Raw genomic sequence first — 11,501 nt, 5'->3', positions numbered from 1 at the left:
GGGTACTCTGCACTACCGCTCGGCCCGTAGGCCGAAACGACAGTAAGAGTCCCGTTCCCAACCCGAAGGTGCAGGGATGCGACCCTGTCATCCACTGGGGTAAAGCCCAACACGAAACGGCTGAGCTGGGGGGCAACAAGCAAACCCACCCCAGCCCACCGCCTCTCCCCGCAGGCCACTCCAGAGTAGAAGAGAGTCCAGCCTCTCTCGAGGAGCTTGGTTCCAGAGCCCACGCTGTGCGTGGAGGCGAGCCTGACTTTTTCTAGTCGATATCTCTCGACCTCCCGCACAAGCTCAGGCTCCTTCCCCCCCAGCGAGGTGACATTCCACATCCCTAGAGCCAGCCTAAGCATCCAGGGATCAGGTTGTGAAGTGTGCTGATTAAAACATTGCATTGCTTTAAGTTTATATATGACAACAGATCCACTGAACTTACCTTGCAGGTGTGGGCCATATGTCCAAACTTTCCATTTTCACCTCTGCATTTAATTAAACTTTTTTCAAGGGTTGTTACAAATCCTCACCAGGTGCCAATAATTAGGCCCGAGCAGTGTAAGCACTGTGAAAGCCTATTGTAATCGCTCCATTTAATATTATTCATCCGTTAAATGATTTGGCTTTCTGAAGGCCTAAACATGTATGAAAACTCAATGAATTTTGCACGGGACTCAGTCGTGGGGGAAATTACATAGTTTTGCAGGTGTTAAAAAAAGGTGTAAACAAAGAATGCTTTCAGAAATACAAACGGTAATTGTTTATTTTTTATCAATTTACAAAATGCTAAGTGAGCGAACCCAAACATACAGCCAAAGTCCTTAAGAACTATCTTCAGCGTAAAGAAGAACAAGACTTACTGGAAGGGATGGTAGGCTCCCACAGAGCCCTGATCTCAACGTCATGGAGTGTGTCTGGGATTACATGACGAGACAGAAGGATTTGAGGGAGCCTACATCCACAGACGATCTGTGGTTAGTTCTCCAAGATGTTTGGAACAACCTACCAACCTAGTTCCTTCAAGAACTGTTTGCAAGTGTACCTCGAAGAATTGATGCTGTTTTGAAGGCAAAGGGTGGTCACACCAAATATGGATTTGATTTAGATTTCTCTTTTGTTCATTCACTGCAGTTTGTTGATCGAAAAAAAAAAAAAAAAAGATTAACACTTACATTTTTGAAAGCATTCTTTGTTTACAGCCATTTTGTCCTAAAACCAACAGGAAGTCGGCCATTTTGGGTCAAACGTTTTTGTTTTTTTTACATTTCGTACATGTTGAACCTTGACAAACTTCTCCTAGGGATTTGAAGCTACCATCTTCAAATTTGGTCAGTGTGCTCTAAAGGCATGGGGGATTAAAAGTGAATTTTTGAGCATACTGAAGGGGTGGGGCCTGGCCTCAAAACTTGCTCCTATAAGGAAAGTTGCAGACACAAAACCTTTTGGGATTGAGCCTCATCTGGCCCCAAACACTATTCAATCGTCAAATGTAGACATCATTGTAGCCCTGCCTCCTGAGAACCGGAAGAGTATTGTTTTAATTTGGAAGGTCTATACTTCTCCTTCACCTAATCAACATGTAACTGTCCCAAGTGACAGATAACATGGTCTACGTTGGCGTCCAGTACAGAGAGATTTGGCAGAGGGTGTTTTGCCGTGGCAGTGCCACGCCATGGCCTTACATGTACTACTGATTTCCACATTTTTCATCCGATCGGCACCAAATTCAATACAATTCAATACAATTGAACAATTGATACAATGGATCAACAGCACCCCCTAGGAATCTTCAACCACTTTATCTCCCTCAAACATCACCAAATCCACTTCAAATTTGGTATGCATCATTGTGGGCGAAAGGTAAACACATTGGCACAGTCAATTAATGACATCACTTTAGCCCCACCCACTAACGATGAAATTACAGGTTTCTTAGCTGATTGACTTTCCATGACAGTCTTCAGAAGTTTTAAACTTTGTCTAATGAGACAAAATAATTGTAATCACATTTTCAAAGTATGACAGGAAGTCTTAAATCCTTCACCACTAAACAGGAAGTGTTTTTAACGGTTTTCACTAGAGCAGAACCAAGGTCGCATGAAAGCTTGCTTACTAGTGGTGATGTGCGGAATCAAGCTTGTCGGTAGCAGAGGGGCGGCAATGCCAGGCTCCCGTGGTCGTGACACAGGCTGAGTGGTGCTGAGCTTGAGGGCTGCCCAATTCTGCTTACAGCCTTAATCATAGTTACTGTTCAGCTCTATAAAGTTTTTTTAGGGCTGGCATTTCTTAATTTTGTGTTTTTATATTCAGAAACAATCACTGAATTGAAAAGTTAATTCCATGAGTGTATTTATCATTATTTAATAATAATAAAAAGTCAAATTGTCAAATAAAAGAAAATTAAATCCAGAAATTTATTTTTTTTAAACAGCTCACTTATATGTGCACCTCAACAAATCTGAATATTATTGAAAATGTCATTCATTTCAGTAATTCAGTTTAAAAAGTGAAATTCAGCTGTCTTTCACAAAAATTCTGTTCCTCAGAAAATTTACTACATAAGACAAATAAGAATTAAAAAGAAAAAAGTTTTAATACAAAAATGTTGACCTACTGTAAAGTATGTCTATGTACTATACAGCATATTCTCTCAATACCTAGTCAGAACTCTTTTAACATAAATTACTGCATCAATGCAGCGTAGCTTGGAAGTGATCCGCCTGTGAATCTGCTGAGATGTTAAGCAAGCCTATGTTGTTTTAATAGTGACCTTCGGTTCACCTCATTGCTGGGTTTGGTGTCTGTCATCTTCTGGACAGTACCCCATAGTGTCTCCCCCTAACCCTTGATTAGGCTTTACTAGTCCTGTGCACGTTTTTCAACCAAATATTTTCCTTCCTTCCTTTTATGTCAGGAAATCAAACTGATTGTTTGGTTTCCATTAGCTGTAAGCCATAAACATTATAGTTCTAAAGTAACAGAAAGTGACTTGAAATACATCCATCTGCGTATAATCTGTGTGAACTAATCGCTTCAGTCAGACACATTACACAGATTTGTTTTTGCATAAAAGATTTCAGACACTTTTATTATTGTACAAGTGATATCGGCATAATGAAAGTGATAATACCCAGGAACATGAAAGACAGTTTTTCCTTACTGTATATACAGAGAAGTGTCTTCATATCACACAAGCATACACCCCCCCCCAATACACACACTCATTCGCACGCACAAAATGCTTTTACAAAATGAATGAATGAAATGTAAATAAAAATAACATTAAATAAACTCCACCTACCTTTAGGTTTACAGCTGAATATGCATATGATGACCATCTTTGCACTGCATAGAATTTATACATATAATTTTCCTTATGACCATTGTGGGCTTTTCTAATAACAATAATTATAACAGTAATTATAATAATAATAATCATAATACTGCTCTCGTGATGCAAATTGGCGGCCTGTAAATTATCATTAAAAAGAACTAAGTCTTTGGCAAATGCAAATACATTCAATTGACAGATGGGAAAAAGGATTCCAGCTTTACTGAAAAAACATTACTTGGCCTAAAACATGCGGGAGTTAAAGTTAAGAGGGGACATGTTTAAGGCATTTAGAGCTGAATTTGTCACCCTGCATTTTGATGTCAGAATCATCTAATCAGAGTGAATCCAGAGAAATGAAGACTTGGAATGGCTGTTATATCCTTACTTCTGCAGTTGAATGCCAAAGACTTAATGAACTTAAACATAAGAAGTGAGAACATAAAGTAGCATAGTGCACATCAAGTCAGTGAGATGATGGGCTTTGTAAAACTGTAAGTGCCTTTACAGACTGAGACGCATAAGACTTACAGTCAGTTTTTTTTTTTACATAAAACAAATATGCACATTTATTATTCTGCATAACCACAGTCCAGTGTTGCAAACCTCCAAAATAGTGCAAAATTAACACAAAAATAAAACACTCAAAAGGTTTTGCCTGATTACCTTCCTGACAAATTGAGAACAAGTCCAACATTAGCCACGCAGTGAGCGATTTATTCTTTACAAATTATAAAAAAAAGAAATAAAAAATTATTTTAAGAATATCTTTACTGGAAACCTTGCAAATAGTGGGCCATGATGCTATAATAACATGGCTCTCTCTACTTTTCAATCAGGTGTTTATTTCATTTTCATTTTTACATCTTGATTGTGTCTCACAGAAAACATGTCCTAATCTTCTCACGGCATCAAAAGCGATCGATTTCCCCCACTCGTGCTGGATGTTTGGTCAGTGCCTTCTCAGGTGGACTGAAAAGCAACTGCCACAGCCTGCGCGGGTTGCTGCTCATCTCCCCTGATCTCTGTGCATTGCGATTTGATTCGGGTGGGAGACGAATGACAAAAGGAAAAATAAATGGCTGCTGATACATTTCAAGCTGTGGACTGTGTCCCTGCTGGGACCCATTGAGGAGAGGAATGTACAGTATTGATCTGCTGCTGGATAAAAGGGTGGCAAAACAGGAGGGGAAAATAAATTCAGGATGTTTTTGTCCAGAGTCCCTTTTTTAAACCACTGCAATTAGCAGAGGGTTCAAACTTTCAGTGTCCATCATGGTGTTTTTATTTCTTTTGGCTTTGGTTGTCCAAAAAAATCCAAAGAAAAAGCTGCAATGAGAGAAGACGGCGGTCATCTGGAATCCATAAATTTTTTCTTCTCTTCTATTTTTAATTTTTTTTATTTTTTGTGAGTCGGGAACATTTTATGGGCTTTTCGTTCAGTGTCCAGTGGACCGTGATGTTCACACCTGGGCAATATGGAGACTGAGGCCGTGGTCCTGCAGGTTGATTTGGTTTCCATGGTATCTAGTGACGGTCATAGGCAGTGGCAGCAGTGGGAGGGGCGGAGCCTCTCGATGCGGCACTATAATAATAAGGGGAACCTGAAAGTTAACAGAAGAATGAACCATTTGAAACAACAAATTATAGCTTTCACTGCCATTTACCAAATATATTAAAATGAACAATGTACATTAAACTGGAGATGAATTGTGCAAGAGTTGTAGGAAATGATGTTATTTGATTCATTTATGAGTGGCCAGATAAACTTCAGTCTTCATCCAGCTTTATTTTTCACAGTTCCAGTTGTTTTAGCTTTGTAGAAAATATTCTGGTCATAGATGTTGGCACGTGTAGGTGGATAGCCATTTCCTTACCAGTGATTTTGTAGAAAGCTATTATTTATTCACATGTTTTTTAAATTTTTTCATTTTAGGAGTGCAATAAAAGATCCATTTATTTTAAGTCTTTTACCATTTCGCTGAGGAAGTCAGTATTATTTGAAGACAACTTAAGTTTTTCCTATTGATTCAGGTTCCAAAGAGCTAATGCTGGTGCTGGTTCTTAATTGGCTTCTTTAAAGAATGGCAAATAAATGTTTTTGTGTTTCATAGCAAGAGAGCCAGCTAACCAAATCTTCTTGCCATATATAGACTAGTAAAAAAGCTTTGTTTGACAAAATTTTAAAATGTTTCCTTGATCGGCACTCATCAGTGATTAAATTCATTAATTAAATTAAACAATAATTTTATGATGGATTTACTACTACATCTATCAAAGAATCTGCAGCACTTTTTTCTCTTTTATATGTTATAGTTCTTAGAAGAAGAAAAAAATCAGAATCAGTCAAATCTGGATTCGGCAGAGAAGACCTCACAGAATAGCAAAATTCAGTATCAGCTGTTTTTTTTTATTGTACAAGAGACAAACTTATTTATACAATCACATCATCTCTGTAATTAAATGTCTTAATACCTCCAGCCTAGTTAAATGCTGTTTGACAAGCTGTTCTGGTTTCTGAAAGATTTTAACAATGTCAGCTGGCATTTTCAACCTCTGATTGGCCTTTATTAATAGTGCTGCAATAGTGCGTCATTCCATGTTTTATTTTAAGGAGTATTCAATAACACTATTCTGTTTGTATTAAAAGACTTGTCAATGTTTATAAATGCAGGTCTAGAGGATATTTGTTCATGAAAACAACTGTGAATCCATCTCTTAGCAGTGTACTTACATTCTTGAGATGAAAGACAATATTAATATATCCGATGAGAAACGAGCTCAGGTTTGTCTAGTACAAGTCTGCCATTTTCCAGTGAAATCTTTAATGCAAGTCCTAAGTCATTTCTTAAACACTATGAGTCTTTTAATATCAACAGGTAGGGTTATTCAATCGTGCATGAAACGCTATGTTAGTACTGAACAGAGATTAGCTAATCTGCTTTTGTAAAGCGTTCACAAACACCACCAATGGTTTAAAGCAATGTTGCCATGAATTGAGTGCTTGTGTAATAAATCTCAGGCTATGAGATTGCAATATTAAAACACCACACTATTTCTTGTCAAAGTGAAGTCTGTCTTGTGAAGCACTATCCAGTTGTTTGTTAGCATGTGACTTCATCTATTAAAATAAATCCAAGCTTTCATTAGGATTCCCATATATGAAGGAGTTATAGAAGGTGTTATAGACTCCTATTTTGATATAAAAAGTTGTCCCCTTGTGTTGACAGACTTGCAATGTTGCCAATTTTGCAACTTTACAGCTATATTTAGTAAGTATTTAGACCCCTCTAGTGACTCTTTCATAAAAGAACACTAGCAACAATTTAGGTAACTGTGCAATTTTCTTGTGGTGTTATTGAGGACTTTTGGAGATTCTGACCTAAAAGTACATATTGTTCTTTCTCTTCTCCACTCACAGGCCACCCAATCGCTGCAGCCCTCTTATTTATATTTGCATTGACATTCATGTCTATATTGGGCCTTTTTGTTCAATTTATATGGTTAAAGTAGATTTTTCATTAATGTTGTTGAGTGTTATGATTAAAAATCTTCAGAATCAACAGGAAAAAGTTATTCTGTAATTCTAAACAAAATTAACATGTCTTTTACTCACCTTTTCTCTCCCATGACATTATTCATCCCTTTTACAGCATAAATTGCTGTTACTTGTTAATGGACAATTATGCAAATAAGATGTGAACATAATTAAGCAAGATCTGGTGACTTTGAGCACAACCAATAGCTACATTCCTTACTAACGATTTGGCAACAATAATATCAACTTAGTTATGTTAACATGAAGGGCCTGATCTTCAAAGATCCCATTCAGCGGGTGCTAATTTGCATGTACTATAAATAAATTGCAGGTGCAATAAGTGGGCGTGTTGCGTGCAATTTTCAAAGATTGCGCGTACTGTGGATAGCATGTGCAAAATAGTTGCAGACCGCCCTATTTAAATGAGGAAATTGTGTGCTACTGGCTGGCTGCTACTGCCACTAGTGGAACAAGAGGAAACGCAAACAGATCCTGTCTGCTGTGTTGCTAGAAATATCCAAGGGTTGTTACGCCTCATCATTATAAATGTTTCATTTGCTGATATGTTTTCCTTCTGTTTCCTTTTGTTTTTCTGGACTGTTACAGTTGTTACCCATTCTTGTCGCTATTCACAGTAGCAGGTTTGTCAACTGAGCCTCTGCCCTGACAAGATTATTTCTCCTATATGTTCATTTGCGCTATGCGCCTCTAAGTGCGTAATTGGGCATGCAAAAGGCTGAGTTTGACATTTGGATATCCTCCTTCCATGAAATAACACGTTTGGGTCATTGTCATATGTTTTGCATATTCATGAAGGCAAACACGTTAAAAAGTTTGCACCCGGTGTTCCACTGATTTTGTGCAAGAAATCCAATTAGCACCACCTTTCTAGATCAGCTTTGAGAGCCCAAAGAGGTTTGCATGTGGTTTTGTATGCGCAAACCTTTTGAAGATCAGGCCCTAAGTATTTTTTTGTTTTGCTGCGTTTTGAGTTCATAGTAGAAAAAAAGCCAGTGAAACTATTTGTAAGAACATTAAGAATACTGCGACTGACTAACCATTACCCGCTAACAATGGCTAGGTTTGTCTCTGCTATGCAGCTTCCTATTAGTGTTAACCTAAGGGGCAATTTCACGCTTGTTTTAGTCACTGTTACTAACACCTCAATAAGTAGGGTTTCGCTGTCCTAGTAGTGGCTAGATGTTACAAGAAGTTGCTAAGTGGCATTGTCACTGAATTTGCATTATTGCCCATCTGTATTTAGTTGCATGTAATTGTCATGAATGCTGTAGGAGAGAAGATGGTGCTGTGGGCACGGCAATAATTTACTAAACACCCTAAATGTATTTAGAACCAAAAAGTCATTTTTAAAATTATTTTTTTGTATTTTTTCATTTTTTAGTTTCTATTTCTTGAGTTTGGTTTTCACCCACTTACAAACTTCTAGGAATCACAGTACAACATGATTGCTATAAACATTATCTTTATTACCTTTTGTAGATATATTAATCTAATTGGACCCAAAAAGAAGAAAGACAGTGGCAGCTTTATATGCACAATTTCATAGCTGTGTTAACGTGGACCGAGTGGATCTGGCTCCAGCAGGGAGGGACTGCTGCGAGAGGACTCAGCTGCTGTGAGTGCTGTAAGATGGGGAAGGAACGTATGGCAGCACCAGCTGCTCATTTTGTAGAGTATGAACAATATGTCTTTTCGTGAATCTTCAAAAGTTTCTTATAACATGGGAAAAAGTAGCAACACTTTACAGTTGTTGCTTTTTTAAGAAAGAGTTGCTAGGGAGGTTTGAAAACTTGCAAACAATAGCGATGAAATGAGTCTGGGTATTGAACAGTTACTTTAAGCAATAGTTGGTGATTTGCAAAACCTCTGCTGCAATCTTATTTCATTCTTGTGAATCTAATCTCAAATATCGTAGTTTTTAGTGAGCTGGTTTTATGACTATTAGGTACCGGAACCCCTTTGGTGGAAACCCCTTATAGAACAACAAAAACAAAAAGTATACACAAATATTTTCTTATTCACAAAGTCCTTTGCATATTTTAATTGAGTGAGTACTCTGTAGCCCTATAGGACCATTTTTGGTAAGACAGGTACATTTTACATGTAAAACTCCTTGGATGAGGGCATTCAGTAATAAACGCTCCATCTATCTTAATCAATAATTTAGGATTGGGTTTGTTAGTTATTTACTACTCACTTAGTAACGCTGGATTGCTGAATCGCCAGGCTTCATTGTAGGTCGTGTACTGTGGATGACTGTAGGGGTTCCCCGAAAACTCACTCCCTGCAAAACAAAACAACAAATCAATTAGCATTTCAATGCATCCAAACCCATGCCACTTCACATGCACTCATCTTTCGTCATTCAAAACAGGACGCAATTTGAGACGGAGAATGATAGTCATCAGTGTGCACCCAGTCAAGCAAGTAATTTATTTCTTTTTCATTTCACTTAAGTTATGCAACACTGAACAATACAGGATGTGACACTGAAGGTGGCTTTCCCTGTCCCATTTATGGATATCAAACCTTTCTTCTGCGCCCGGCATATTTTAAGCCACTCTAATAAATACAGAGTGGTAATAAACAGCTTCATGCATAGCTTTTTGATTTGCTTCCATAAATCCTGTCACCTTTCTTTGGGGAATTTTAACATGTTGTATCTGAAACCTCTTTGGTCTGAGCTCGGATGTTTCCTGCGGCAAAATTTCACAGCAGGGAATGTAACTTGGAGCATGTCAGTGAACATTGTTGTTGTTGGTATAACAAGTTTCTCTCTTTTATGAGACAATAAAGACTAGATTTTATATTAGGCTGGTGAGAAATGGCTTTCCTTTAACAGTGTTTGGGCCCTGTCACTTAAAATTAGCTGTTGTGTATAGGATGAATTGGTTATAACACAAAGCCACAAGCCATATGATTAAGGTGTTCATCTTTTGCTGTTTGCCACAGAAGAACAAATGGAAAGTAAAAGCAGGTCTGTCTGGATTATTTTCTCCCATGTGATTTAGCTGTTTCAGCATCTACAATCCAAACATAAATGTAGACTGCACTGCTACTGGGGGCGATTGGCTTCATTTTTACTGTCCGGTGTTAAATGGACACTGCTGTTTGTCATAAATATAAAGCCTATTGATTTCAAAAGAATAAATTTAACCTGGATTTTTTCATGGTGATGTTAGGTTAATTCTGCATGAAAGATACATAAGAGCAAATTAAAATCAGTCCACCATTTAAAAAGGAAAAGGTCAACAAAAACAAACATAGCAAACAAAAAAATTTTTTTGTTCTTTTTGTTAACTTAAATCTTTCAAATGTACTGTCATTTCCTTGACTAATTCATTTTTAGAGCTGTTGCTGCCATTTGCTTTGTGTGCTTTGTTTTTTCTTTGCATAGAAAGTATTCCTGACTCAGTACTTCTGTGTTTAGCTATTTCTTCCTAAACTGAGCAATTGATGGACCTACTGCTGCCACTAACTTTCTGTATTTCTTGTTTTCTTTTCTGTAGAAAGTACTCCTGACTCAGTACTTGTATGTTTAGATGTCAGAACCACTGACCTATTGCTTTCAATAAACCTAGGCTTTTCTTAGCCATAGACAGTATGCCTGCTTCAGTGCATCTGTGTTTAGTTTTGGCTTGTTCCTGCACAAAGACATTGATTTACCTAATGACTTTGTGTAATCAGTGTCTTCCTTACCATAAAAAGTCCTTTCGGCTCATTTGTGTCTTTTCCAAAACAAGGCTTTTGTTGGACCAATTTGCTCCGGTTGCCTTTGTCTGTTCTTTGATTTTCGTAACCATATAAAGTATGCTTGGTTAGTGTGTCTGTGTTTAGATGGGTGTTTTTATGTGGATTGAGTCAATTATTGCTGCCATTAACTTTGTGTATTGTTTGGTTTTCTTCCCCATTGAACGTACTCCTGACTCAGTGCTTCTGTTTTTAGTGTTGCCTCTTTCCTGGATTAAACCAATGACAGAGAAATCTCTGCCACTACACTACCCCTATATGAATGGAACCTTTGATGGTATTGGCCATATCTATGTGCATTTTGTTTGTTTTTCTTTCCCAAAGAAAGTATTCCTTGCTGAGTGCATCTATGTTCAGCTGTGTCTGTGGCCTGGATGGAGCCATTGCTGCCATGGTTTATGTCTTTTAACTGTTTTCATTGAACACAGAAATCAATATTCATTGTCTGTCTGCATGAATCATCATTAATGTCTCCTCACCTGCTTCACAGCTTCTACACATTTTCATCTTGAAGGTGACACCACACTAAATAGTCGACCCTAATGGCAGCAGGAAACAGTGACGCAGTTTCTTACTCACCAGGAACCATTCCAGCAAGCGTGGAGGTTGGGTAGCTGCCCTGGCCTGTGGGGGGAACGTGAGGAGGATACCCGGGTAAGGTCGTGTTGGCCATATCCCGGCCTGCAGAGACAAAGTAAATACACAAAAAAAGACCTGTCACCCATAGGTTTATGAGTTAATGTGCAACAGTTTATTCCACTTCTTGAAAACCATTACAAAGTTAAATCATGAAATACAAAATGTAATGAAACAAACAAGCTTTTTAACAAAAGCTAAAACATTTTGACCTTTGCATCACGGTTTATT

The 11,501-nt window shown here is 37.9% G+C and overlaps 1 protein-coding gene across 6 annotated transcripts in view; it reads right to left on the bottom strand.

Annotated features, from left to right (window-relative positions):
* Positions 1-3,049: 3,049 nt before the first annotated feature.
* Positions 3,050-11,501, bottom strand: part of pax2b (paired box 2b) — a 44,424-nt gene continuing 35,972 nt past the window's right edge. For 3 of the 6 annotated variants that reach the window (XM_047376031.1, XM_047376033.1, XM_047376032.1), the window contains exons 8-10: positions 11,214-11,315; positions 9,082-9,168; positions 3,050-4,929 (exon numbers count right to left, since the gene is read on the bottom strand). In XM_047376031.1, the coding sequence (XP_047231987.1) occupies positions 4,853-4,929; positions 9,082-9,168; positions 11,214-11,315 (266 nt within the window). In that variant the 3' untranslated portion in view covers positions 3,050-4,852. The remainder of the gene's footprint in view (positions 4,930-9,081; positions 9,169-11,213; positions 11,316-11,501) is intronic. The other 3 variants (XM_047376028.1, XM_047376029.1, XM_047376030.1) reach the window with 1 other exon arrangement.

The sequence above is a fragment of the Girardinichthys multiradiatus genome, chromosome 10 (assembly GCF_021462225.1).
Source record: "Girardinichthys multiradiatus isolate DD_20200921_A chromosome 10, DD_fGirMul_XY1, whole genome shotgun sequence".
NCBI classification, from domain to species: Eukaryota; Metazoa; Chordata; class Actinopteri; order Cyprinodontiformes; family Goodeidae; genus Girardinichthys; species Girardinichthys multiradiatus.
The sequence above is the reverse complement of the archived record's forward strand: the minus strand, read 5'-3'. Positions and strand labels throughout refer to the sequence as shown.